We start from the raw sequence: 27,929 nt of genomic DNA on the forward strand, positions 1-27,929 counted from the left end.
CAGAGCCAAGCTACACCATCTGTGCAGCTAATAGTTGAGGTTGAAAGGAAAGAGGACATAAATGCTCCAAGCAAAGTTTAATGGAAAAACATCAACTCAGTGGTGATTCAATACTTTGATTTGATTGGCAACATTTCTTTATCAAGGACAAAAAATTGGCATAATTCAGTGACATGTTTTGATTCACAAGAAGCTGATACATTTGTTTATTGTTAAAAAAAAGTACAAAAAGGGAGCGGTGAGGAGAATTTGCTACGTCGTCGAGATGCTGGTGGGGGCCTCATTCACACTACTCTGTCCTGCAGCAGAGGGCGTTGATCGACCACTCCTCGCCTGTTGAGCAACTTCCCCAGCATTGTTGTTGAGGAACCACTGTGACACAAGCCAGCCCGAGGGTCCTCGGCCCCCCTGATGTCTTGCTTCAGCTGGTGGTAGGACTTCAGGCGCCTATTGAGACAACCACATATCTTAAGTACAGTACTGTAAAAGTTGGTCTATTGAAGTCGTACCCATTAAATTTAACAAAAATGTGATGGTTTTTTCTCATACATAAATCTGATCACATTTAGTAGGCCTACAATGCAAATTAATTATCATCAGCTATTAATACCTTACTTTCTTTTGTAAGTGCAAGGAATCGAAAGTAAAGATATTTGTGTGTAACTCTATGGCTGGTGTGCCCAAGTCTGGTTCTCCAGAGCTCCTATCTAGCCTGTTTTAGATGTCTCACTCCTCCAAACACACCAGCTTCCATTGATCAGCTCCTGATCATATTTTGATACACCAAGTTGGTCTGAAAATGATTCGCTTCTGATCATTTGAATCAGGTGTGTTGGAGAAGGGAATCACGCAAAACAGACTAGATTGGGTCTCTCGAGGACCGAATTGGGTACACCTGATCTCAGGAATACAGGTCAAAAAAGTTTGGAGGTAAAGTGCACACCCTGCTGTCGGGCTGAAGTATTGCAGTTATGACTGAGTTTGCTGACCCTGTGTGGGATAACGAGATTTTGGTCGAAATGTTGGGATGATAAACAATAAATAACACTGATTTATTCTAATGAATTAAAAAGTAGTAATTCATCATTTTGTAATTTCAAGAAAAAGAAAAAAGGCAAAACTTTAGCCTACCCGAGCTAGCTAGCTCAATAGCTATCTAGCTAGGTAACTAGCTAGCGAGAGAGATCGATAATTTACAAAAATATTTACTTGTAAGAAAATGCCACTACTCCCAGAGACAAAGTAAGGAGCACCACACCCAGAACAGCGGCGATGATGCTGGAAGAGGACAGCCCCGAGCCTGAAACAAAGACAGGGGGTGTCAGTGAGCAGGTTTAAGGCAAAAGAACGAGTGAAATGGAGCCTAACTACACTTACCCATGTCAATGTTGACTTTGGCGCTGGTGACGGCCAAGCTGACGTCATTGGCCATGGACACGTTAATGCAGTAGACGCCGGAGTTGTTGAAGAAATGATGCAACACCAACTGGCACTCTTTGGAGGGCTCCACCATGTTGCATGTGGTGTGAATGGGCTTCAAGCACTCGGCATCCAGAATCACGCTGCACACCTGTTTGGGGAAGCTGAATGAACGAGAGAGACATCAACAGTAATCAATTCAAATTCAAATACCAAATGCATACATTTTGTGAAGTGGACTTGCGCTCAAAGCAGTACATCAACATATGCGTCAATTGCCATCAGGATAAACTAGACTGATTTACTGCGTTTACGTTTTACGGTCATAACACAGTGGTGTGAGTGGTTAGCGCATGTGTGTCTAGTTCTGAGGTTCTTCAAAAGATAACCAATGTTCGGAAACTGATTGATTAGATTCCACTGTAAAGTATTTATAGATCTGGGTGCATTCACCTCCCCTGGCAGGTTACAGTGAGATCAATAGCCTTGTTGTTCATTCCTGGTGTTGCTATGATGCTGTTGTCCATTTCGACAATTTCGACTTTCTTGACAGCCTCTGAAAAGCAAAGAGAACATTAACGACTGACACTGAAAATCAATTGGGAGAAATTTGATCAGAGGAGTGTTACTCAGTGATGACAAGGAACCCACCAACCACTTGAATTTCAGCGCAAAAGGAGCCATATCGATATGTCACACAGTCATCCTCTGTGGGGTTGTCCTTTGTTTCCCTTTTGGCAACGAGGACAACAGTGGCACGACCTGTCATTAACGATGGCCGCTTTAAACCTGCATCAAAAATAGAGTCAACACAGGGAGTCATTTGTGTCCCAATCATGACCATGGTCCTTCTTTAAGCGATTGTGACCTACACCAGTGTTTCCCAACTTTGTTTTAACCGCGGTTTCACAGCACACCATCCAAAAAAAATGTCCCCCAAAAATACTTGGAATTGACTCACAACTTGAACTAGTGTGAAATCTGGGCCTGTTTAATTTCACACAAGGCTGTTCTTGTTGTGTGAATGACACCACATGAATGCCGCAAATCAAAATACAATTTTCTAGGGCCCCAGTAAATCATGAATAGAATCATCATCACTTTTGTGCCACTGAGGGCACCTAATTTGGCAGCCATCTTTACCTTCCTTCACTGTATCGCTCCTCGCCTCCTCACTCAAAATGTTAGAGACAGGGTCAGCGTGTGCATCATAGTTGGTGGGGGAGGGAGTCTTGGCCGCTGGCGCGCCTTCCTGGACGGGCTGTGCGGTGGAGGTCTCGTCCTCACTGTTGTCTTCCTCTGCGTCCGAATGAATTGCGTTGGTCCTCAAACCAGTTGCTTTGCTGGAATCTAGAGGGGGGACTGCAGGTGCTATCACAGGTCACATGTTTAATAACAATTATGAGGCGAATCATGTCATGTCATCATGAACACGAGATGGTATACCCAAGCTTTCTTGCTCAATGGGCAGCGCGGGGGACTTGGTTGTGGTATCCACTGGAGGGTTGCAATCCTTGTCTGGTATCACCGCCTGGACCACCACGCGGGGCTTGAACGAGCCGGAGCTCACGTAGGTGTGGGTGACGGTCAGTTCTCTGGAAATGAGGGCCCCGCTGTCGTCCCCAAAGTCCCAGTTAAAGGTGATGTCGGCGTCGCTCAGGAACTGGCTGGGGTCATGCAGACTGACGCTAAAGGCAATGGCCCTGTTCAGGACAAAGCTCATGTCACCAGCCAGGATATCATCCACTTGGTCCAGGGAGACAGCAAATGGGATTTGATCTGCATTAAAAAAAAAAAAAAAAAAAGTTGTTCATACTATATTGATCGCCTTGGACGGAGATGGTCTTGAAACGGACCCAGATGCAAAGACAAATATACACAAACAGATGCATAAGGGATGCAAGCAACGTACAGCAGTGATGAAGGGCGGGATGCAGACAGAGGAGTTCGATTTCAAATCTAGGTGTTCAAAAAACATGAGGATCCTTGTTTGAGCCAACAAGGAATGATACTTGGTAAATTCAGTGGATATTATGTGAACCGCTGTTACATTTTACTTTGAATTCTTTCAGAAAATCAATGACAGTGAATCATGTCATCAATGTAGAATGCTTTATGTTTTGTTTTTTCCATGACTATATATCAAATAATGGTGTATCAGAATCACATGCTATTAGGAGGACAGCGACAATTCCCTCCTCTTCCCTTAACTGTTCCATGCAGGGTTCATATCCAAAATCCATCTGAATTTCCTACCGGTAATGGAAAATTGAGTGGAGGCGTAACCGAGAGGAATGAACTTTTCCTTGCTCCGGTAGTGGTAGATGACGATGTCCATGGTGAAGGACCCCAGTGGAATGTCGGCTGTGTCGATGGTCAGAGTGGACGAGGGACCATCTGCCACTTGCCAGTACTGACCTGCCCGGGGGCAAATAATAGCTTTTTTTTTTTTTTTTGTTCAACAAAATGTGAACAGCTCGATTAAATGACCTTTCAAATACAGTAATCCCTCGCTATTTCGCGGTTCGTTTATCGCGGCTTCAGTGCATCGCGGATTTTTTCAAACATATTCATAACTTTTTTTTTTATATATACATGGAGTACAGTACTGTATATGTTGCTCTATGTGACTCGCTGTTGTTTTGCAGCTTCTCGCGGACCGTTTGCGGACTTTTAGCGGACCCTTTTTTTCCCTGTTTATTGGTCGCTACTTCGTGGATTTTTGTTTATCGCGGGTGGTTTTGGTCCCCATTAACCGCGATAAACGAGGGATTACTGTACATCACCGATACCCTAGATGAGCTGCTAAATGTGAAATACATTGTAAGAAGACAGCTTCGGTTACCCCATGTCTTCCAGACAAACACATAGTTGGGCTTTTTGTCCTTTTTGATTGGTGTCCCATCAGGGAAAACTGCTTCCCAGTCTGTCTTCTGAGTTTGGAAAACAGTCTGAGACGCCAGGTATTTGGTTCCTGGATGAGAATGCGACATAAATCATGAAGAATATCAGCTCTCGGCAGTCACATCGTAAGGGGATTACAGTTTCAAGTCAGCTGCTCTTATGTGGGTTGTTAGTAGAAGTGGGTGTGCAATAAAAAGGTTGTGGGTGAAGTTCAATGGTGGTTCAAGCCATATTTGTTAGGAATACAAATCAAAATGATGTACCAAATAAGTGTGACATTCCGATGTTGTTGTAGCTCAGAGCGTATTAAATATTGTGTGTATGCACACATGTGTGTTACCATTAACAATGCAGTCTTGTGCCCAAACCACATTTCCATCAGCCTGAACTTTTTGATTGTGGGGGAATTCCAAGTCTATGGTGAAGGTCACTTTGGCTCCTGTCAGAGTTGGTGAGTCATTGGCGACATTGAATGTTACTTTTCCACCTGTTCAAAGAGCACACAGAAAACATGAAACCCTGAAGTGCCTGAACATCCACCTGTCCATTTTCTATGCCTTGATTATCCTCATTCGGTGAGTTTGAGCCTATATAACAGCTGACTTTGAGCAAAACACCCCGGGACTGGTTCAACGCCAGTCAAAGGGCGTGTGTCGTAACAAATATTTCAAAAGTACATTTTTGGTAGCCAAATACAAATATTTGAATCAATACCAACATGTTGAGATGCAAACCTTTCCAGGAGTCTGTGTAACGGAGGTCTCCATCTTTCCAGATTGGGTAAAGCTTGGTGTTCCAGGATGGATAGCGAATGAAGCGATTTCTGGACTCTAAAATGAATATTATTAAAAAAGAAGAAGGAAATTATTTAGTTCAGGAATTGCTTTGTTTGTGCTGGGTGGTGAGTGATGTTGAAGTCTTTGGTGGAAGTGCTAAATCATTTTATGAAAGATTTGGAGTTGGAACAAAGGTGGAAGCACTATCTTGGATGAATGCATAATATTTATCTAACAGTTATGTCACCCAGTATCACTGCTGGGGTTTTTTTTCATGATAAAACATGCAAATGTGTCCAACGGTGCTTGAATGTGTCCTCGCTTCCTTCAATCCTTCTCATGTGACCCTCAGCTGTGTGCGAGTTGAATGCAGATTAAAGAGTCACAGGTTTGAATTTGGATTAAAACAAACAAAAAAAAAAAAGAAAATGCCAGTTTTATTTCAAATCGTTTTAAAGTGTCATCCATGTAACTTTTGCTGCATTCAATATTATTATTATTTTTTTACATATACACGCGCAGTTCATACAAGGGTTGCAGACAACTTTTCTACCTGCTCTATCGACATCCAGATCTTATCAAAGATTACATTTGCTTAACTTTTATTCATATGTGGAGTAACTGACAGGCCACAGAAATGAAGTAAGCATACATGTTAGACTGGTGCAGTGATCATAAAATAAAATAATGTACAGTATATATTTCCTGGGGGGGGTGTTGCAGATTATAATTAACACTCATATTAATTTATGAGCATTTCAATAAAGTCATTAATATGTAAATATTATGCTACACGAGGAACGTGATTGTCATAAATTGCATGTCATGCTATTGCATTTGCCTTCGATTTTTCAATATTATAATAGCAGCAATTTCTAAAATTTTTTTTTTTTAAAAAGAACAAAAAAAAAAAGCACCTTCTCTACTTACTGGCCACAGCGTGCGAGGCGGCCACCAGCAGCACCAGCAGCCAAGCAGACGTCTTCATCATCTTCCTCCTTGTCAAAGATCCCTTTAGTGAGCAGCCAGCAATGGGAAAGAGGCTTTATAAACTCACGTTTGAGCGGGTGTCAGCAGACAAAGGAGGCCCTGCACACGCGCGCACACACACGCACACACACACACACACACACAGTAAGGGGAGGGGGGTCATCTGGACTGACACTGATTATGTAAAGTATAAATGCCCGTCTGGAATGAACATACAATATTGCGAACACATTTCGAAATGTGCACATGCATGTCGATCATGTGTGCAAAGATTCAGGTCGTCCCCACGCATGAACTCTGTGACTTCTCTAGCCTGTGAAATCTCTGATCTTGTAACTTGGAACACGGTTAGAGGCATATGATCTTAACTTTATCTTTTTGACTGTTAAAAGGTCAAAGAAGTAACGCAAAACATGAGCTCACTATTTGGCAAGCAGGAGGCCACTCTTGCTGCTCTAATCTAATGACTGAACTTTTTGGAAAACCAGTTAACTAACGAGCTAATGTGTTAACAAACCCTATATCAAGGATTCCCTTTTTGTAGTTTGTTTTTTAATATATTAGTTATCTTATTTAGAGACACAAGAGACCAAAACTAATAGAATAAGTCACCCCAGTATGATGCAGTGGAACTGTACGTGACATAGGCTACACCCTAGCAAACTACAAGCACAATGACAAACATATTGTTCAATTAAAACTTCAAAGATGAGCATTGGTATGTAAAGGAGGGTTGAAGGTGCGTGTAGGAGATACCAAGAGACAGGACACCTATGTGCAAGCTGAACCAGAGTAAAACACCACTGAGCCTCACAAATTGACCACCATCCTTTGAGCTTATTACTGCATGCATGTGTTAATACAAGCCAACAAAGAGTGGCTTTACAAGAAACCTGTAACCAAATCATTAAATTAGGGGTATTAGAAATTCAAGAACTCATGCGCTCTTAAAATGCCACACAAGTGCTTCACCTAAATCTTCTCAAGTCACCTGACCCATTTTGGGGGCTCATTATTACACCTTGTGTGCAGATTGCTGTGCTATGATAATGAACATCTGATGTCAGATCAGCAGGTCACACAAAACCTTTTAAACAATGAAAAACTGGAAATGTGTAAAAAAAAAAAAACCACAATACTTTGTATGTATGTTACTACAACAAAGGGTCACACATGACACAACGACAAGGTGGCGATTTGTTGGGGCGGGGGGGGGGGGGGAACTGGAGGAATGCAATGCTAAGGAGGATTATGGAAGCACTTGTGACTCCCTAAATTCATCCGGCTTTGTCATTCTCAACAGGCAACTATAAAGTCACTTTGTTATAAGCAGTTTTGTCTCCTTATCATGTGCATAACACTGACATGTACCGGTAGTTGCGTTCAAATAAAACGCCAACATGAATAAATAAACAGATAAATGACTAAACATATATACGGATAACTAAATCAATACATTGAAATACAAATAAAAATCAAAAATACAACGTCAGTATTCATAGTGTCGATCACTATATTGAAGCATCCATTCCAAAGGACACTGTTCAAACTCTTGATTTCTTTGCAATTTAAAGCATCAAAAGGTTACCGTCAGTAACGTTTTATTGGAAATAATTCTACATGCTCTGTTTTTAAAAAAGCATTTTAACATCATCACCCTCTGTGATACAAGGTGAAGTATAAGATAACTGCAGTTAGAAGGCTCATTAAGATTGTGTAGGCAAACACGAAAGGGGTCATTGACTGGTTTGTTCTGTAACATATTCAGAAAATAGGCAAAAATGCTGATCATTGTTTTCCAAAGTAAAAGAGAAGCAAATGTCTTATTTTGAAAAAAAGATCAAGCTAATCAATCTGGTTTCATTGAACACTACAGAAATCAGAGAATATCTTTACTGTTGAAAGGCTGAAATTCGGAGGATTTGGGCAATAATAACTTTAACAACATAGCCAAACAATTGATCGATTGATCAATAAAAAAGAATTAATTAATTTGATAATCCATTAGTTATTGATTAATCTCTGCACCTCTCATAGATGCTGTTTAATGGCTCTTTGTGCTAAGATGTAAATAAAGTGAATAGCAAAGAAATAAAAGATTGATTCTTGAGAAATGAGGGTACAGTACAGTTTAGTAAACTGGAGGTACATATTATCAGTGAATACTGTATTATTTTTCGCTTTCTCTGGCACAGTTAAGTGTTGGTAATGGTCTCATTTGGGTCATCAAATATACCTCGACTGTACTATGTATGAGAATCAGAATCATCTTTATTGGCCAAGTATGTAGAACACACAAGGAATTTGACTCCGGTAGTACAGGCTACATGAGTATCATTATACTTTTCCCTGGTGGCCAAGGCACCAGAAGGCGCATGTTTATTGTGTTAAAGTATGAAATCATGGTGCAAACGCGTTTAAATCTTTAACTGTGTTATTGTTGTATGTTTTAATAAAGTATAGTACTATAGAGTGCTATTTTTCTTATTTTAAAAACAGTCGATGGGGTGCTTTTGTTGTTGTCGTTCTTGTTGTTGTTTGTGGGGCTGGAACGTATTCATTACATTTATATTAATTTCAGTGAGGAAAAGTGAGATGAGATAGTCGTGATTTGATTTGAGTCGTTATGTCCTTTCCCGAAACAAATCCCGTCCAGGCTTTTCCGCTGCGATCCTCCGCCACACTAGGGAGCAGCCTTTAGTCCAATCCGCCGGTTTGAACTGACAAGCAGAACAAGCCGTTTGTCCCACCGGCGTTTTGTGAGCGGCAGAAGGTCGTCTGGAGCTGACTAGTATTTGGCACCAAACGAGCGAAATAAATAGAGCCGACAATTCCGCCGTAGTCGATGACCAGGAACGATGTGAGAGTGCGAGTGATGTTTTGGCTTTATGTCGCGCTACGTCGGACTATTACGATACCTCACTAGCTGGCTAATGTTAGCTCGCACTTAGCTAGCATCACTTGGACTCGTTACGTCGTCAGCTAGTCATCGAATGCTTCATTTGGTGAACGACACGTCTTACCTCTAGGTGGGCTGAAAAGCGGGCCCTAGCCCCCGTCTTTTTTCCGGCCTCTCCAGTGTGCTCCACACAGGTGTTGTCATCTTGACACCGGGTGGCTGTTTTGATGGCAGCCGCGACCACCGCCCGGAGGTTGCCCATGGGTGTGCGGACTTTTAGCGACTATCTCCAGGTTGCCGTCGTGGGCTCTCCTCGGTCTTGCCGCCCAGCGGTGTCCCGAATGTGCACGCGACAAAATATCAGGTAAAAAAACACCGACAATAATAGTATGACTGTCAGCTTGAATTACAATATAACGCCGGTTACTGCGAGTCAATAGTACACGGCGTCCTCGGTTTCGAGGTTACGAGGCGCGCGAACAGCTAAGTTAAGCAGTGACGTCAAAAAACCCATTCAAGCAAGGGAATGACACGGAAATTACATATCAGAAGGCCAAAGGCGAAGTTTGAATCTAAAACGTCACAACTAGGAGGAAAATAAAATGAATGCATATGTGCAAAGTACTTTTCATTATTCATAATACATTTCTAAATGCATGCATCACAGAACCAGTCTTAATTACCAACGGCTTTAAACAATCCAAAAAAATTGCGACTGAAGTTATGATCCTACATACGGAGTTAGCATTATTGCCACTTGCAAATGAGACTGATCAAAAGGTGACACGACCGATGGCAGCTTCCATCCGGTGGCTGCTGGCTAGTTAGTAGCGACTACACTGTTAATGGTTACGTGGGCAGGCTGTTTAACTCGACTTGCATTTTTGGTACTTGTTGAAATGATTCAATAGGTTTCTGGCATCGCCTTGTTTTTGACGACATAGCAGGCACAACAGCTTCCTCGCCCACGTCGCTCTGGCGATACCTCCAGAGGAGGAACTGCTCTTGTCAAAATAGTTTCATCTTCGGAAGTCATGGCTAGCCAGCAGCTGCACGTTTAGCTGTACGTTTGGTTAATTTGTTCCTTGATTACTTTCTATTTACTTCTTCTTTCATTTATTGGCGGATTCTGTTTATTTCAACTAGCAAACCAAGGTTCGAAGGGGGATTCCGATTGGCTAGAGTCACGCACATTTCCGCCACATTTGATGAAGCAAATTTGCTCACAGCTCACAGGTCTGTCTCTGTGCGTCCTGGTCCCAAACAGGCCGACGCCCGGAACGAGTCCGCGGACTGGTGGTTGAGGACCACCGGTTTAGAGGACCTGACGTTCTTCTACCAAATGAATGTGTTTGTATGTCTTCCGTTATAATTTAAAGACATGCATTAAGAACAAATCAAAAAAATAAGGAGCAAAACAAGCCTAGTGGGATTTTACCATGAAGTCATTTGACTGAAAGGTGGTTTGCGTGTAACTGAAAAGCCAAAAGCCTTTTTCAAAACACCTGTGTCACTGAGGACAGAGCTGGCAGAGATATTTCTAGTCCCATCTTGGCTACCAGAAGCCACATTCCAACATCACATGTTGCTGGAGCAGTTATCACATATCAAATGAGAAAACGCCAGCAAGAGCGTGCCAACTTTGTGCGTCCCATTGTCACTCAGGCCGGAATTTACCCGTGGTCACCTGCTGCCTTTTCCACACTCACGGGATGTCTTTTGTCCCCTCGCAGACATTTGTCCTCATGTGGCATTTTGATGACCAGATCTCCCAAAGTGCTGTGCCTTCACGACTGGGACGCCATGGCGAGTGTTCCCCAGAGCAGGAACTTCATCAGCCTCACCAACAAGAGGAAGGAGTACTCGGAACGCAGGATACTCGGGTAACAAAATTGTAACAAACGAATTTTGTGGAGAAGACCACCTGCATGTAAATGAATGCAATACATATTAAATGATTCTTGGGAATGTAACTGCTGGGTGAGCCTAATTAATGAAAGGAGGGGGAGCGCTTAGCTATGCGGAATCACCTGTGCTGAGGCGGACGCTCGTCCCCCTCCCGCGCCCCTTGCTGAGCGCGTGGCCTCTTCCGGCAGGTACTCCATGCTGGAGATGTACGACGTGGTGGCCAATGTCGATGACTACAAGCTGTTCGTTCCGTGGTGCAAGAAGTCTCAGACCGTGGCCAAGCGGGCGGGCCACTGCAAGGCCCAGCTGGAGGTGGGCTTCCCGCCCGTCGTCGAGCGCTACACGTCCATGATCAGCTGTGTGCGGCCTCACCTGGTCAAAGTGAGTTCCCAGCAAGACTGGTTTTATTTCAGTTTCAGGTGGAGTTATTTGTAGCGCTGAACGTGAATGGAATTCAAATGTGCATTGCGATGTAGTAGAATGCCATTTTCAAATTGTAATGGTTGTGATTTAATTTTGGTTTGGTAGGCTCTTTTTTTTTTTTTTTTTTTTTAAAATGCATCATAGTTTTCAAAGTCCCACTTTTTTTTTCTTTTTTGGTGTGTTTGGCTGGTCCTGTGACTTATTCTGAGGCGCAACTGACTACATATTAAAATTAGAGCTCAGACTTGCACTCAAAATCTCTGCTCCATTAATCATGTTGATGGCAGTGAACAAGTTCCGGTTGGATTGGAAACTTCCGCTTCGAACTAATGGAAAAGTTTTTCTTTATGGAAGAGTTTTCCTTTTTAGTTTAATATGGCATGTATGCTTGTCCAAGCTACCCTTGTGAGGATAAAGCGGATCAGAAAATGGATGGATGGGCTTGTCCAAGCTACATTTTAATGTATAAAAGTCGCACCTGAATATTAGTCGCAGGACCAAGCAAACAATGGGAAAAAAAATGTAACTTATAAGTCCCCAAAAAAATATGGTACATTATTTTTCAAAATCGTTTTAAAGGTTTTCGATAACAAATAACCTCAGTTGCATTGTTCTCCTGCCACTCATTACCTTCAGGCCGTGTGCACGGACGGAAAGCTGTTCAACCACCTGGAGACTATTTGGCGTTTCAGTCCCGGCATTCCGGGCTACCCTCGCACCTGCACTGTTGACTTTTCCGTAAGCCCCCCTCCGCCATTTCTCTGTGATATCCACCATGCCCATTTTGTCATTTTACGTGAGCGTCCCCCTCCCCTCTCTTGCCTCCCCAGATATCCTTTGAGTTCCGTTCCCTGCTACACTCGCAGCTGGCCACCGTGTTTTTCGACGAGGTGGTCAAGCAGAACGTGGCCGCCTTCGAGCGCCGCGCCTGCAAGCTCTACGGCCCAGAGACTCGTATCCCCCGAGAGCTCATGTTCCACGAGGTCCACCAAACGTGATGTCCGTCCGCAAAACGCCCCCCCCCCCCCTGCATGAAGCTGCTGCTTAAGTTTCCCCGCCCGCCTCCCCATGCTCCCCCGTCTACCTTTTCCTGAGGGACATAGTCCAGCGAGTTCATGTACAAAACAAGTATCAAATACACCATCAAAGAATAGGTTTTTATTTCTTTTTTTAAAGGCGACCAATCCCGAGTGGGATTTTGAAGGGGAGCAAGTCCAATGTTTCACCGTGACTTTGAAAAACCAACTTTGAAAAAGGACGCGGATCCTTCACTTTTAAATCTTTTGACACACTACTCACAAAAAGTTTGGGATATTAGCTGAAATTTCAGGAAGAACCTGAAATGCTCCAAAATTAACTTAGTTCAACCTTTTCATAACTTTAAAATGTACACATCCAATGTCATTAGTCATTCAGTCCTTTTTTTTTTCTCCAACTGGCTGTTTTGTAACAAGAAGCTGAACAGCAAAATTCATATTTCCATATTTATTTTTATTTCCAGGGACAGCCACATATATATGCCTTTCGGCGATTCTTCCAGTCTCCCTTTTGTGACTTCCCGATGTCACCGTCGACACTCAGTTTAGCTTTTCCGATTTTTTTCGTACATTTTAGATTCATGCTGAAAATTTCCCCCAATGTCTCAAACTTTTCTGAGTAGTCTGTGTGATTTGCTGCATTATATTGAGCTTGGTGCTAAACACTTTCATTAATTTATGACTTAGGTATTTTTATTTTATTTTTTGATGGAGGCAGCGCATATGATGTGCCATGTTTGGGACAATAAGAGAGTGTCAACAGGTTTGATTAAAGGGTTCCACCTTTAGAGGTTTTCTTTCTGCACTTTGAATTGCCTGCCGTCATGTGTGACATTTGCATGCGTGTGCACAGATTTGGTAGCCCAGCGGTGTTACTTCCACCACATGCTTTGAGTCTGGTAGCCAGCGCTTTAGCTTTTTCTTTTTCTTCTTTTAATCATCTCGGGAAGATTCACACCATAAATTATTCATTCAAGGGTGATGTGAGATTACATCTTAATTCATTATCATAGCATGCATTTATTCTTGTGGGACCTAAAAAATCATTGAAAATAAACTAATAGGGGAAATTGCAGAAAAACTATCTGAACAAGCGGAATCAGCAGTTGAGAGGCTTGAATGTGCAGCGGTTCAAGTTCAATTATTTCAGATTTCCAATGTTATGCAGCACATCAATGCATGACAAGCACATACTGTTGGGCTATGAAATAAATCATATTTTTGTCTTATTTCTGCACATCTATGCATAAGGTGTAAGTTGTTTGTGTGCTGCTCACACATTGATTGTAAGACGTACAAAACATTAACTGACTATTGTTACCAAGGGTCTGTGAATTCTATTTTTGGATTACCTCACCTTCTTGGCCCGTGCAAGAAAAACAACCTATTCAATGTGGCAAAATCAACCGTTTGGCAGTGCTGGAGTTGAAGACTTGGTGTTGCTTTGCTGCATTGATGATTTCATATTGTCCATCCATCCATTTTCCGAACCGCTTGATCCTCACTAGGGTCGCGGGGGGTGCTGGAGCCTATCCCAGCCGTCTTCGGGCAGTAGGCGGGGGACACCCTGAACCGGTCGCCAGCCAAACGCAGGGCACACAGAGACGAACAACCATCCACGCTCACATTCACACCGAGGGGCAATTCAGAGCGTTCAATCAGCCTGCCATGCATGTTTTTGGAATGTGGGAGGAAACCGGAGTACCCGGAGAAAACCCACGCAGGCCCGGGGAGAACATGCAAACTCCACACAGGGAGGCCGGAGCTGGAATCGAACCCGGTACCTCTGCACTGTGAAGTCGACGTGCTAACCACTGGACTACCGGGCCGCCATTTCATATTGTCAAGCTTTTTTTTTTTTTAATCTGCAGGGAAAACACTTGCAAACAGAAGTAATTGTACATTAATGTGTTGTCCTTATGTTGTACAAAGGCCGAAGTGTACCTTTGGAGGTGTTACTGTAAATAAATAAAAGTTCCTTATTTTCAGTGCTTGCAGCTTATTCATCCGAGTAACAGAAAAGTCAATTAATTAGCCATTTCCTCAAAAATTTTAACCGTCTCAAGTTCCACCATGTGTAATGTTGAACCAAAATATCTTTAAGTGTGAATTCCTTCTTGTACAGAAGCTTACCTCATTTTCGATTGACACGTCACACATTCAAACGGAAGCAGAAGAGAAGGCCGAGTTGATCATTCAAGCCATTTACCCTTTTTTCACTGTGCCTTGGTGCAATCAGACAACAGCTCCATCTTTTGCACCCTGAAAGTGTGTCTGCCGTCATGATGCGACATCCAGAAGTGATTGTCCTTATTAGGGTTGCAAGCGAGCTGGAGCCGATCCTTGCTGATTTGTGATGAAAGGCGGGGTACATCCTGCCAATTGCAGACGGCTTCCTTGTCATTTTTTTAGGGAAAGCAAATCTGGGTGACGACATGCAGTCCGGTTATTAATATCCCAGCAAATACAGAAAGGAGGGCTCATGTGACTGAGGAAGGCCATAGTGCCATTTAGCGCCACGACGCACAACTCAGATCGTTAAAAAGACTTCAACTCAAGACGTTGATGAGATGGGCACATTCACTATACTTAACCACACGGATGGGAAAATTCACATTACTTTGTTGTAAGGATGGGCATATTCACAATTCTTTACGGTGGGGATAGGTATTTTTCTTGGTTGCACGCACAAAACAAATCTGGATAAAGAAACATTTAAGGAGATGTACCTGTATATTCTACTTGATAATAAAATCTGCATCCAGATCCATTTTTAAGTGCAATCACATAAAATAAAAGTGAGTAAATTCAACAAAAACCTTTTTCAGTGAGTTGATGAAGGCAACAAGTCACTAATACGCACTCCATCAGGTGATAACTGGTTGCTAAAAGCCGGAAACTCAGCAACTATTTGGTTTTCATCCCTCTCCAATATGTGGATAGAATTCACGTTATTTTTCGGACGCTTCATTCGTTTGAAAAAATTGTCAAACAACAAACTATTTTAATAACATTAAAAAAACATTAGTATTAAGGTCAATAGGTGCGACTGTGTGCCAACATTTCCTAAAAAAAGAAAAAAAAGACGAGGCATTGTTAATAAAAACCTTTATTTTTACTGTACTTTTTTTTTTTTTAAGAGTTGTTTTCCACTATTTCTTGCCCTGTCCGACCCATCCAGCCCCCTGAAGCGTATCTGATGAACCCACCTTACATTTCATTCTCATTTATCACATACATCCTCCTCTACGATCAAAATAATGCCACGAGACGACAGACAGGAGGAGCACAAACAAAGCCAAAAAAAAAGATTCTGAGTGACAAAAATGGAGTGTTGACAAACAATGCCACAGATGGGCAGGCTGTCTTGGCAACGGAGCTCAAGAACAAGCTTGAAAACACCCTGGGGGAGAAAAAAAGAAGACACAAACATGTATGTACAAGATAGCTGCGGTTTCTACCCGATAGACTGACCGTTGACAGTTGGTACTCGGTGTGGCTGTTATGAGCAGAACTTATACATATACATTTATATATAACCTATGTACACAAAGTATAAATAAAACCACATAACCCAACCATAACACCAGCAAGCTCAGGAAGAAGGGACACAATCAAGCAAGGGAGCGAGCGGTGGCGAGTTGGGGCCTCTGGTTTCAAAGGATGAGATCCAATCAATCAATCAAATGCTGATGTTGAAGCAATCCATATTGATAAAGCTCTCACGTGCGCAAAAACCAAAAAAAAAAAGCAACAAACAATTACAAGGACGAAGCCCACCTAGGATTCAAGCTTGCTCTTACGCGTCAATACGCTTGCCCCACTGTGTCAGTCACCGGGTTAAACTAGCGCCGGGCTGAAACAAAGACGGGTCGGTCATTTTGATCATAGAGGGAAGACTGGCCAGCACTAAAAACAACAAAAAGAAAGTTTTATGTTGAAAGCGGCTTTTGTTTTCTGCTTTGTGTTTTATGAACTGCTTGATCACGGTGAGAATGGTGAAAACTGGAGTGCTCATAAATGGGAGTGAAACGTTGCCAAAGGCAGGAGAGCGGCGGGGATGCATAGGAGAAACCAAAGTGACTTGTCAGCTGATTGATGGGGGACGTGGCCTTAGCCGCTGAAACAAATACAGAGGAAGTGCAGTTCACTCCCACAATTCCCTTTAAGTGTCACCCTTAATTCGTAGAGGATTTGTAGGGTAGCTTAAAAACAAAAAACAAGCAAACAAACAAAAAAAAAAAAACTAAAACAGGTGGGAGTCTCTTATGTGTGGAGGTTTCACCTCCTGAGGAGGTAACAGGACAACTAGCAGTGGTGGGAGGAGAGTCTTTTTGTGTGTAATGAAATTAAAAGTAAATTGTCTCTCTAAATCCGGTGGAATTCCAGGGATGGACCAGGGTAGGTCAGGGGGTAGTCAACTCGTCGTAATCCGTCACGTTTGCACCTTTTCCCCACCACTCAAACCCCTCACGCGGTCGGGGCTCAACCCGACTTGGAGCCCACCAAAGACATGAGTCCATCCGTGCTCATGGACTTGGGGCGCTCCAGCGGGAAGCCCAGGGCTCGACTCCACACCAGCTGGGCCAGCACGCCGAGAGCCCGCGACACGCCGAACAGCACCGTGTAGTAGTTCATCTCCGTCATTCCGTAGTACTGCGGACAGGGAAGTACAGGGGTGCAGTTAGGTTCGATCGCAAGGACCCACATTTGCCGTAATTATGATTTTTTTTTCTCTCTTTTACTGCAATCTGAACTACACAAATATGCATTTGTTCAAATAGTGGCCACCACGACTGTGATTCCCAACCGGTGTGCCATGAGAAATCAGGTGTGCCGTTATCCAACATCCCTAAATTGATGAGTAAACATTTATTGCTAAAACGTATGCCAGCTACATCCAGAAACAGTACAGTGAAGCCCTCCTATTTTGTTTCGGTACACGCCACATACATGGTGGTGTTGGCGTTTCAAGATCAAATCAGTTTTAAGTGCTTGCTGCCATCTTGTGGCATTTATCAATATTACACACCCCTTTTAGTGGGAGGGTTGGGGGTCAGGGTCAATGATTCCCCACAAATAGTGAGGGTCCACTGCTATGAAAAATTCATGACAACACGATCTCTGTACATTCTGATATAAAGTTTGATTGATATCTGTCTAGCTAAATAGTGTGACCACAGTCCATACTTGGTGATGTTAATGAGGTATGAGTGACTTTTACAGATCTCAAAGAGAAGCTGAAATATTTTGAAAAACTACTGTGTAAGATGCTCTTTTTGTGTATCATTGGTCCTTCTTCAAAGAATACAAAATCATCTTTAGGGAGCAACGTACTTCCCTGCAAATGACGGAATTCGTACTTTGAACGCATCTAAAATACTTCTGGCAAAGCCATCTTGAACACTGCTGCAAAGCAATATGGCGTCATTTCCAGTTAGTCTCTTAGTTGAATTAGTCTTGCCATATGTTGTAAACTAGAACACCGTTTACCCTGAATCTGATCTCAAAGTTATGTCGAGACAGGCCACGTCCGTAACGATAATGTTTCCAGTCAACAGGTAACCAACTTGTTTGTTTCTCTGAGCAGCAGCTGACCAGACAAACATCTTTGGCCACTATAACCACAGACATTTGGTCAGCCTCTTGAACCAAGAAATCCTGAAAAACTGCCATATCAGAGCGGTTGCAGACGATTCGGCATTGAAACGCCTGTTCCGTAGAACATAGCAAAATTAACAGTGACATGGCATACAGCCATCAGATAATGAGATGCGTGACATCAGCACAAGTGTCCGCTGTGACGTCTTAAACCCAAAGCCAATGTGTCGTTAGTTAAGTCTGAAACTCAAGTTACTTTTACAGCAATTCAATCTTGAAACGTTGAAATGAAGTGAAATTCCATTAATCCGTTCTAGCCCAGCCACCTCCATAACATTCTTTATTGTCTTTTGTCCTTTTAACATGGGTGCCATCTTACTTATGTTAATCCCGCCATAAAGCCATCAATTGAGACAACCGCTGTGGCGAGGTTAGGACTCACCTGCAGCAGAACGCCACTGTGGGCGTCCACATTGGGCCAAGGGTTTTTGGCCTTGCCCTGCTCCAGCAGCACATTGGGGACAATCTTGTACAGCTGAGCCACCATCTTGAACATGGGGTCGGTGGGCAGGTGCTTCAGGGCAAACTCGCGCTGGCAGGTGTACCGAGGGTCCGTCTTCCTCAGGACGGCGTGACCGTAGCCTGGCACCACCTGATACAAGGATTGGATCCAATGTTATTGACGACTACATCTGCAAGTTTTAGTTTTAGGGACTTTGAGCATTGTGACAGCTGGGAACAAATCCATTCAATTTCGTTGTTACTCTGCAGTACAAAGTGTTAGTCCACTACTGTTTTGGATTAATTCGTTTTTTCACAGCAGTCGCACTGTCAATATAGTAGGATTACAAAAAATAAAAATAAATCAACACTTGCTCAACAACTCTTAATTGTGACACTACTATAAACCATTTGGTGTAAAACCAGCCCTAGAAGCTGCCTATCATTTACTTTCTATTCCATGGAAAGAAGTGGCGGTATTTACCCTTCCGGACTTGAGCGTGTTCCAGATGTAATCCCTCATCTTCTCATCTGAGACCTCCCCTCCGAGCTCCTTCTGCAGCGCGGTCAGCCACACTAGCACCTCCTGGGAGACAAAGAGAAGCAGAAGACATGTCAGCATAAACAAACCATGAATTTAAATAGGTGTTCTGGCTGTGTATACGTCCGTCAATGACCTTACCTGGTTTGCCAGGCCGTGAAGAGGACCGGCCAGGCCGTTCATGGCGGCGCTGAAGGACAAGTAGGGGTCTGACAGGGCGCTGCCCACCAAGTGGCTGGTGTGCGCACTGACATTGCCTCCTTCATGGTCACTGTCACATGACACAAACTTTAGCTTCTCTTAGACATGCAGTATAGATCAATTCAAATTACCATAAGTAGGATTGGGGCAAATCCCTTTACCCAACTCACATCCCACAAAAGAGATTTCCTTTTTTTTTTTTTTAGCTTCCGCTTATGCAAAAAAAGCAGATGACAGTGATATTATTCGAAAATATGCTGCTTTTTGGGGTTTTGTTTCCCCGATGCTGGGATTTGGTTTAGTTTTAATCAAACTAAACAAGCTTTGATATATACAGATTTTGAATGAAAACATTTAATCATCTTGAATGGAAAACGATTCTGGATCAAATCCAACCGATAGGCAATGGAAGACTCGCAGCTGTTAAGTATCAACAACACACAAAGCCAATTCTAAATGATCACACACAGTTTGACCAATTTAAAACAAAAAAAATGTGTAACGTGTTGTAGACATGTATATTTTGCTTGTGGAGTTCATGAACAGAGTTGCTGCACCTTAAATGGTTTGTTACTTTAACTTAAAAACCCTGAAGTGTTCTAACTGGACATGGAGTTCACTGACAGCATTTACTTTATTTTCCTCATTTCGTTCAGGCAAATATAAGACATCTTTGACCCAAGGGCAGTGTGTATATTACCTGTGAATAGTGAGGTAGAGTCTCATAAGCTCGGTGAACTGGGCATTGCTGTAACCCAGCATGTTGGTAAAATTATGAGACCAGTCTAAGTTGGAGTCGATGGCTCCGATGCTGCTGCCTTCACGGTAGAGGTTGCGGTAGATCTTGGCCGCAATGCACGGCAGCTTGGCGATCAGGTCCATGGAGTCTTCATAGACATACTGAGAAAGAGGTGAGAGGGTTTGAAAGACTCATTGCAAGTGATGTCGCATCAGTTTCTGCTAGTGTGTTATTCAGGCTAGTATGCTAGCTAACACTTATCGATGAGCCTCAAGGTAGAGATTCTTTGTGTTGAATAACTTAACTCTTGGTTGAGTATCGTGCTTTATGTAACATGGATGAAATGACTATAGATGCTCAATGCATAGAGTTGATGCTTTCTTATCGTCTAGATTTTAAGCGTTTCACCACCATCAAGGTTTATCTATAAGCAATTACAAACCCTTTTAGGGAGGGCGTCAGTTATTCGGATTTTCACTACTTGTGGCAATGCTCGGTGCCTATCTGTTGCAAATAGTGGTGGTTCACTGTATTTTTGTCTTCCGTACACATGCAAACTGTGTTTTAGGCAACTCGTTTGAGGATAAGGGTGAACCCATGCGGTGTTTTTCCATAGATGGAAAACTACTTTAATTGTACAATGGCATTAATTCATTGTGTTACTATTTTATTTTCATTTGTCTGTAAAGGGGAAATTGTGCTTTAGAGAGAGACAGAGAGAGAGAGACTTTTCCTTTCTACAAAGATGTTTAAACATTAATTTAAAACAGGACACATGAACAGGCGGAATGCCAATGCAAGCGTAACAACTCACCTCCCAGTACTTGGACTTGTGCACACCCTCAGAGTAGGCTCGCGCGAAGCTGCTCTCACTGTTAAGGGCCGTGATGGCAGCGCTAAACTGGGACATGGGGTGCAGATTCGTGGGGAAGTTGTCCAACATGGTGACAACGTGTGACGGGAGTGCCGCCCTCTTTGCCCACTCTTTCGATACCCAGTTCACCTGCCAATCAGGAGTGTACGTGGTTACACACATATTTTAGGCACATCTGTCTTACATATAACTTGACTGACATGGACTGTCAAGATGGTTTTTCTCTCCCAGCGCGTGTGGACACACGCTTATCAGTCTAGTCTGCCTCTTCCGTACCGGCAATAATGGCAATAAAATGAATTTTTTCTCCAGCAATAAATTTGTCAGACTGATTTCAGTCATAAATAATTTCAAGATGTTGCACAGCGACTTAATGTTTACAACTAAGTTTTTATGTTGTTTTACAACTGTTTGTAGTCACGTACTGTACACTGTGTCCCTAATGTGCATTTTACACTGCATTTTTAGTGCCCAGTCCATTTGTCTATTGTCTAGTGATCTGTAGGCCCATCAAAAAGAAATTTCAACTGCTCTGAAATGGGCAATGTTTAGATTCTGACCATCTCCCGTCTCTTCCTGGGAGACTAAAACGAATAAAGTAGAACATAGAAGAGTTTTCTGTGGCTCCAATACTCCACCCCGACTCTCACCTGCTCCTCAGTGGGCACCTGTCCTGTGACCAGCAGCCAGAAGAGGCCTTCGGGCAGCGGCTCCTCACCTCCTTCAGCTTTGGGCAATAACTTCTGACATTCAGGGATGCTATAGCCTCGGAAGCGGATGCCCTGTATGGAAACAGAAAAAGTCAAGCTAGCAAGAAAATTTACAAATATTTGTTTTCTTATTGTTTTGTCTTTTATTCATATAATTGTGAATCCTGCTACTGTGACAATCCAATTTCCCTCAGGGTATTAATCGATCCATGTATCAATCTATCTATCAAGGCATCCATTTATCTGTGTATATAGCAATGTATCAATCTTTATTATTATTTTTCGAACCAGGCAGAATCATGAGAAATGCACCGTCACAGATGCCAACAACGGATTTTTGGTCCATGATTGAGTTATTGTATGGTTGAAAACACATTTCAAATAAATACCAAGATAAAAGCATCACTGGAAAAACAGTGACAAAAATCAATGAGCTTTCTTTGAACATGGGTGTAAGGTGCAGTATTCAGGAAAGGTATGCCAAAACAGGAGCGGTCACCACTGACCTCATCAGGATCCAGCACAGAGGTCTCATATACCAGACCCTTCATTCCCCTCATCCCTCCATACACCTGGAGATGAAAACACAAGTGCATGTTAAAAATAAATAAATACACAAATGTCTTTCAGTTGCACTCCACCTCCAAAGGGGGGGGGGGGGGATTCTTTTGGGTGTTCGATGATATTGTCGGTGAGGCAGGTTACTTCATATATGAGAAGGGTACCAACGAACAATTTAAACAATAAAAGAATGTGATAAGCATTTAAATAACGTGCCAACCAAACACATTCGGTCTTTTTCATACCCTCAAAACTGCTCAAAGTCTTCCTCGCCCTCCGCCACAACATTTTGACAACACATCTGCCGGCATGGCTGCTGGTGCAAGTGTGTGGGTTAGATCTTGAGTGGTAATAAAAACTAACAGTGAAATGAAATATTTCCATTTGGCAGATTATATATCTGCATGCTTAAATACTTTATATGTGGTGAATTGAATGAGCAAGCCGCCACAGGTAACCAAAATGGACCAATCTGCTGTTGCTCTTCACCTGTTATACTTGTACAACACTTGAAACCACTCCCTGTCATACGAACAAAAGACTGTTTCTCAATACAGTATCTCTTGCCAGTACCTGTGTGAACGTTTGACTCATGACGCGCCAGGCAAGTAGCGCAAGTACTTATCAAATACCAAAGTCCATTCTTGGGCTACGATTTGTTGGTGCATTGCATCAGGTTGTCAAACGCTCCGTTTTAAAAGATGAGCACCCCCCCCCCCCCAAAAAAAGTCAGTGTGACATCGTGCACCCTTGTGTTGCAGTTATTAGCTGGCACAGAGCGAGTAATTCATTTAATCTGTAATATCAGCAGATTTACAATTTTGGGGGCTCATTCAGGATTGGGTTGTGAGGATTTTTCTGGTGTTCTGTGATTTGGTTAGTTTTAGTCTCACTGGTAGGACAACAATAGGGGCATACCGGTAGAATACTTTTTTTGCCGCACTGCATACTGATTTATATGCATGGGAGTAGGAGAGTACCTGGCTGTGGTTTAAATACCTGAAAAAGCACAGGACTGTGAAAAGCATATTGCTGTCGAAAGCGAACTTGAAATAATCAGCACAAAACAATTACATCAGTGACTATTCTAGATTTTCTGGTAAGTAGTGAAGTTTTTTTTTACCCCCCCCCATCACATAAAAACAACATTGGATATACTTTGCTAAACCTGTGGAAAAAATGAAGTTGATGGAGAGTTAGAGGTCTGCTCACCATATCCACAGTAATCTGCCCGATGTTGGTTTTGCCATACTGCTGCTTAAAGCTCTTGATCCTGCTCTGTTCTTTTGGGATGAGGTCTGACAGAACATCCTTCAGATTCTGGATTTGAAAAGAAGCCAAACAAACACACTTGAAGAAGGCACAAATAAACACCTCGTCCCAAAATGTCACACAGCTAAAATACAATGAGGGATTAGCTCAAAAGACCAATCGTAAACAAAATCAGCACAAAAATGTAATTTTCCTGAGCAGAATACTGCTTGGAGCAGTTGGAGGTCTGTGCGGACATACCCGACCATCTCATAGTTGACCAGGGCTCTAAATTAACTTTCGGAATGGTAGTAGTAATTGGTGAGACCAACTTTTTCAGTTGATCACACCAGCAAAATATTTGCTTCTTTGTTGGCAACAAGCAGCGGCAGACAAAACAGGTCAGGTATTTTATACAACTTTATAAGACAAAAATAAATAAATAATAATACTCTGGTTAAAAACTTAAAACAACAGTAAAAAGTAGTGAAATAATAGCCGACAGCTAAAAAACTTAATTTGTTATATTTATATTTGCCCGAGAAAACAGAAAAATACTAATTTCAATGCTTTAAAAAAACGAAACTGCTGATTTCAAGCCTTGCATGGAGTTGTCAACACAGGATTTACTGATCTTTACTCTAGCACAGCAAACTGAAGTGATTGCTCCCGCTGGCAGAAATGACGAGTGGATGCTTCACCCACATTGCTGTTATTTGAGACAATCGATGTGGAGGTCAAAGGGACTTACTGTTGGAGAAGCGCTGGCGTTTCTAGCAGCTGTAATGAAGTAGGTAGCATTCTGTGGGACAAGAAATAAGCAATGTTATAATTGTGACGCATTGTCAAAGGAGGAAAACAGGTATAAAAAAAAAAGCAAGCTCGATCAATTAAAACAGTAAATTATTCTTCAAGAGCAATATTTTGTTTCAAATGAAACCGTCTTCTGCGGATTGAACTCATCTTTATTTAGAGAGCAGGTTAAAGTAACGACATCTGAAACAAAGTGCTGCATGTAAATAATGCTGAACAAATAATATAATCTAAAACGGATAGTTCAAAGTACTCATCATCATCAAGGACAAAAAAAAAAGCATGGAGCTTTTACTGCACACCACATCAATAAAAGAATCAATAAGGCATGTAAATTAATAACAAATCCCCACACAATTCTCATTAATAAATAATCTTTATTCCCTGAGCTGGCTTTTCATAGAAGCATTGACCAAGTGTGCCTGTGGGAAGGCCTATTTTCATTTGCAGTTACTGCTGTGGTCAAAATGTTTACATACACTCTTGATGGGCGTGAATGTCATTACTGGTGGAGCTTTTAATGGTTACTTTGAACAGTTCTTTTTCCATAGTGGAATGATACAATATACTGTATACCTTCAATTTAAAAAAAAGTGAGGGGGGGCCAAAAAAAGTGAAGGGGTGGGCATCGTGAACAGTATCACATGTCCATTCATTTACTGACACAATTTCTTTTTTTTTTCCTATTCCAGCAGCGTCACATGATCTAACAATTGACAATATAAATGGATTCAAAATTATTTACATCTGCATGACAAGCCATTTGGAATCACTCCCAGCCCTCACACCGCAGTATAAAAAGTTTGGCCTGCTGCATTATGCCAGTCAAAAATGACTTCTCTGTCAGGTCAAGTTAAATGAACGACTGGAGGAGAGTCTGGTTAAAGGTTTTAGGTCACTTGGCTCTAGTCCCGCTGATATGATGACTGACTAAGAAGTGGTTGGGGGGATGACTCATGAGGGTCAGCCAAAACAAAAAAGTAGGATCTTATATCAACACACATGGCTGATGCTTATGTAACGGGCCGGGGAGGGCTCAAATATGGAACATGAGTCATTGCCCACTTCCTGAGAGGAGCACAATGGGGACGGGCTTTTTTTACTAGCGCTTGTTAAAGTATTACAATACGTAGCGAATGTTCTCTATCGCTGTCTATAAATGAGAAACCGAGACCAGTTCTGCAAATCACAAAGATTGCTTGCTTCTGTGTAAAGTCGAGGGGAAATTACAGACACGTTTCCTCTACTCAAGTGGGCCCCAGTATACTCAATTCACCTGCTTGCAGCTTCCCCACCCCCATTGTATTTGAATTGTTTTGGGAGGAAACAACCCCCATTTTTTTGTGGGAAACGCATCTTGGATGTTTCTCAGCATTTTTTGAAGAATTTTTGGAGTTTACACCCACAAGAGAAAAAAAAAATCGTAATGCATTTTAAGACTCGCCGATTAAATGTGGAGTTTCGCTATTCACCGGCAAGCATGCATTTTGTCCAGAATTAAAATGGCATTTTTGACATACATTTCGTTTGGAAGTCAAATACTGCTGATTAAAAATTGTGGTCGCCTCCATCATTTAAGTTGCCCATCCTTACCGTAGATAGTTGCCCAACATGTTGCAGCACAGCTAAGTATTACACTAAGTACGCTCAGCTGTGAATCCGGACTTGCCTGTTTCAAATTAAATAATATCTTTTATGAAAACCAGACCTGGAACTTTTGTGACACACCTCGTAATTTGCAGTATCTATTATTTCCTTGACACTGGTGGGTTAGGTTTATCTACCAAAGCCTTCTTTCCAACATTTCACCAAATTTCTTTCACCCCATCAGTGAGAATTTACTTATCAGTGGATGCGAGAATGATTTTGCCCCCTTTTCTTTAGGTTACTGCTGAAATATCCAATTATTTTTACTCCAGAATTCTTTGCACTCACTCTTTAAACCCCGCTTTAACTTCACAAATGGAATTTCTGCTGCGCGGGCAATGTGTGTTATGGTAATGACATCAAATGTGACTGGGTGGTGTCATGTTACTGTAAACAGGTAATTACAGCCCACTCTTGGCACCGCCCGTTACTCATTTCATGAGGGAAACCACAGAGGTATCTTTATCAGGTGTGTAATTTATTTTAGAGGACAAACCCTTCAATAAATTTGCATTGCTTGAGAAATTATGCAATTATAAATGAATATGTGGTCTTTGAGCAGAGAGGAAAAAAGCGGTGCATGAAGGACACCATTAATATATCCTACTTTCAACCTTGAGAAAAGCTCCTCTCCGAGTACGGGTTCACTTACAACTGCAAAAAAACAACCGTGTGAAGCTCCAGGTGTTCTGTCAGTCACTTTTGAGATTTTACAATCTTACAGGCTTGTTATACAAGAACAACAATAAAAAGAGCCAAACAGGGCAAAGCCTGACCCAAGAAAGAGGAAAGAGGTGAGTGTGACAGAGGTTATCTAGGAAACGAAGCCTGATAACCAATGCAGTTTGTACAGCATTATAAATACAGACTATCAGGTTTTAATGCAGTTTTACCTGATATGAGGTAATTTAGTGGAAGTCAGTGGAGTAAAGCAGTAGGTTGCAAGATGGTTGCAATCAGTGAAGACAGGCAATGTGCTTGATAATCTCAGGAGCAAATGCATTATACAACCTCCAGTGATTCAAGCTCAATGTAAAGTAATGTAAAGTTAAACCACGACTACATTACCCTTTGTCAAATGTAAAACACTGCAGATTGGCTTTATATTGGAAATTCGCACTGCAGAAAATCCAAGGAAGAAGTTTCTAATATACTAATAAAAAAGCCTTTCGAGGATTTTCTCACAGAACTAGTTTAAGTAATGGGACATTTTTTTAGTGAAGGTCAAACATGGTGGTGGAGAATTCTTCAGTGTCACAACACTGAAAATCTAAATTACAACACGAGTTAGATTCAGACAGCATTGCAGATTTAAAAAGTGAAGGGATTTGTTAATCCCTTTCTCAGTCTGCTCTTACACATCTTCAATTAACAAACATGTCCAGATATGATTTTTCACAAAGAGACATCGACATGGTTATTACTTGTTTACGCAATTGGAAAACAACGATAACTGCGTTAATACATCAAATCAAACGTTCGGGGTTAGATGAGTCACTATGCAGTATTTAATCCATACCACGACCACAGTTGTCCCACAATGTGGCCGTCGGAGCTAACGTTAGCTACCTTGCCGTTAGCCGGCTAACTTGACGGTTTAAGGAATTGTGATAAAAGTAACACGGAGGACGCGCGCCGTCTTCTTACCTTTGAATTGAGGAGTTTAGGCGCTAACCTGCTGACAGTCAGGAACGACATCGTGTCTGTGTTGAAGTGTTAGTCTGCCGTGTTCCAGGAGATCGAAAAGCCGCTAGCAGTGCACCTCGGAGCCGCTTGAAGGTGCCCCTCTAAAGAACAGAAGGTTGACGAGGGATTCGGGCCCGCAAGTAGCATCGATGTTGATTGGACGATGGATCGGAAACGTGGTGTTGCGTCGAGGGCTGTGATTGGCTAGAACCGGTTAGAGAACTGGCTAGAGAACCGCTGCACTTATGCTCATTTGACGGCATCAATGGCGCTATCCGAACATAACTGTGCACTCAAATTTGACTGTCAAAACTTGAACTTTACCTTAATTCCTGACAGGTCTGATAAAGATGACACAGAGTCAAGCGTGTGTTTAAAAAAAAAAAACTACAGCCACTACCATCGTTAACATTTACCAAATTTATCCATTCATTTTCTGATCCGTATT

The 27,929-nt window shown here is 42.2% G+C and overlaps 3 protein-coding genes across 7 annotated transcripts; 1 reads left to right on the forward strand and 2 right to left on the reverse strand.

The window, feature by feature from the left end:
• Positions 1–60: 60 nt before the first annotated feature.
• On the reverse strand, positions 61–9,252 carry pmelb (premelanosome protein b). Of its 4 annotated transcripts, none has more exons than XM_086105084.1 (14): positions 9,113–9,252; positions 6,157–6,188; positions 6,030–6,094; positions 5,058–5,153; positions 4,664–4,810; positions 4,265–4,393; positions 3,676–3,837; positions 2,866–3,198; positions 2,563–2,790; positions 2,071–2,208; positions 1,873–1,975; positions 1,378–1,583; positions 1,210–1,300; positions 61–447 (listed from the first exon to the last, which is right to left on the reverse strand). In XM_086105084.1, exons 1-14 carry the CDS (start codon positions 9,248–9,250, stop codon positions 285–287), a joined length of 2,031 nt encoding a protein of 676 aa, XP_085961210.1. In that variant the 5' UTR covers positions 9,251–9,252; the 3' UTR covers positions 61–284. The 4 variants fall into 4 exon arrangements, with proteins under 4 accessions (XP_085961210.1, XP_085961216.1, XP_085961202.1 ...); XM_086105090.1 differs by having other exon boundaries at positions 2,563–2,781; positions 6,030–6,097; XM_086105076.1 differs by having other exon boundaries at positions 6,030–6,097.
• coq10a (coenzyme Q10A) lies at positions 9,203–14,344 on the forward strand. Of its 2 annotated transcripts, XM_086105119.1 has the most exons (6): positions 9,203–9,352; positions 10,256–10,342; positions 10,722–10,871; positions 11,085–11,277; positions 11,956–12,057; positions 12,150–14,344. In XM_086105119.1, the coding sequence occupies exons 2-6, from the start codon at positions 10,335–10,337 to the stop codon at positions 12,315–12,317; spliced, it is 621 nt and encodes a 206-aa protein (XP_085961245.1). In that variant the 5' UTR covers positions 9,203–9,352; positions 10,256–10,334; the 3' UTR covers positions 12,318–14,344. The 2 variants fall into 2 exon arrangements, with proteins under 2 accessions (XP_085961245.1, XP_085961237.1); XM_086105111.1 differs by lacking the exon at positions 10,256–10,342 and having other exon boundaries at positions 9,216–9,352.
• A 1,103-nt stretch (positions 14,345–15,447) lies between these two features.
• Positions 15,448–27,590, reverse strand: cs (citrate synthase). Its single transcript, XM_086105134.1, has 11 exons — positions 27,443–27,590; positions 24,087–24,137; positions 23,297–23,404; positions 22,030–22,095; positions 21,464–21,595; positions 20,754–20,942; positions 19,901–20,100; positions 19,141–19,270; positions 18,943–19,044; positions 18,400–18,609; positions 15,448–17,012 (listed from the first exon to the last, which is right to left on the reverse strand). The coding sequence occupies exons 1-11, from the start codon at positions 27,491–27,493 to the stop codon at positions 16,842–16,844; spliced, it is 1,410 nt and encodes a 469-aa protein (XP_085961260.1). The 5' UTR covers positions 27,494–27,590; the 3' UTR covers positions 15,448–16,841.
• Between the last annotated feature and the right edge of the window lie 339 nt (positions 27,591–27,929).

This window comes from Hippocampus guttulatus, chromosome 1 (genome assembly GCF_054856545.1).
Source record: "Hippocampus guttulatus isolate MCC_2025c chromosome 1, RoL_Hgut_1.0, whole genome shotgun sequence".
Classification (NCBI taxonomy): Eukaryota; Metazoa; Chordata; class Actinopteri; order Syngnathiformes; family Syngnathidae; genus Hippocampus; species Hippocampus guttulatus.

Bases quoted from the DNA above. Each gene is read 5' to 3' on its own strand.
- coq10a (XM_086105111.1), top strand. From the start codon at position 9,216: ATGGCAGCCGCGACCACCGCCCGGAGGTTGCCCATGGGTGTGCGGACT. The intron at 9,353-10,721 runs GTAAAAAAACAC...GTCCCCTCGCAG, and splicing joins TGCACGCGACAAAATATCAG to ACATTTGTCCTCATGTGGCA. The intron at 12,058-12,149 runs GTAAGCCCCCCT...TTGCCTCCCCAG, and splicing joins CCTGCACTGTTGACTTTTCC to ATATCCTTTGAGTTCCGTTC.
- pmelb (XM_086105076.1), bottom strand. From the start codon at position 9,250: ATGGGCAACCTCCGGGCGGTGGTCGCGGCTGCCATCAAAACAGCCACC. The intron at 4,811-5,057 runs GTTTGCATCTCA...CTCTTTGAACAG, and splicing joins TTACACAGACTCCTGGAAAG to GTGGAAAAGTAACATTCAAT. The intron at 448-1,209 runs GTAAATATTTTT...TTGTCTCAATAG, and splicing joins GTAGTGGCATTTTCTTACAA to GCGCCTGAAGTCCTACCACC.
- cs (XM_086105134.1), bottom strand. From the start codon at position 27,493: ATGTCGTTCCTGACTGTCAGCAGGTTAGCGCCTAAACTCCTCAATTCA. The intron at 24,138-27,442 runs GTAAGAAGACGG...CTTGTCCCACAG, and splicing joins CTAAACTCCTCAATTCAAAG to AATGCTACCTACTTCATTAC. The intron at 19,271-19,900 runs GTAATATACACA...GTCATGTGACAG, and splicing joins CTCTACCTCACTATTCACAG to TGACCATGAAGGAGGCAATG.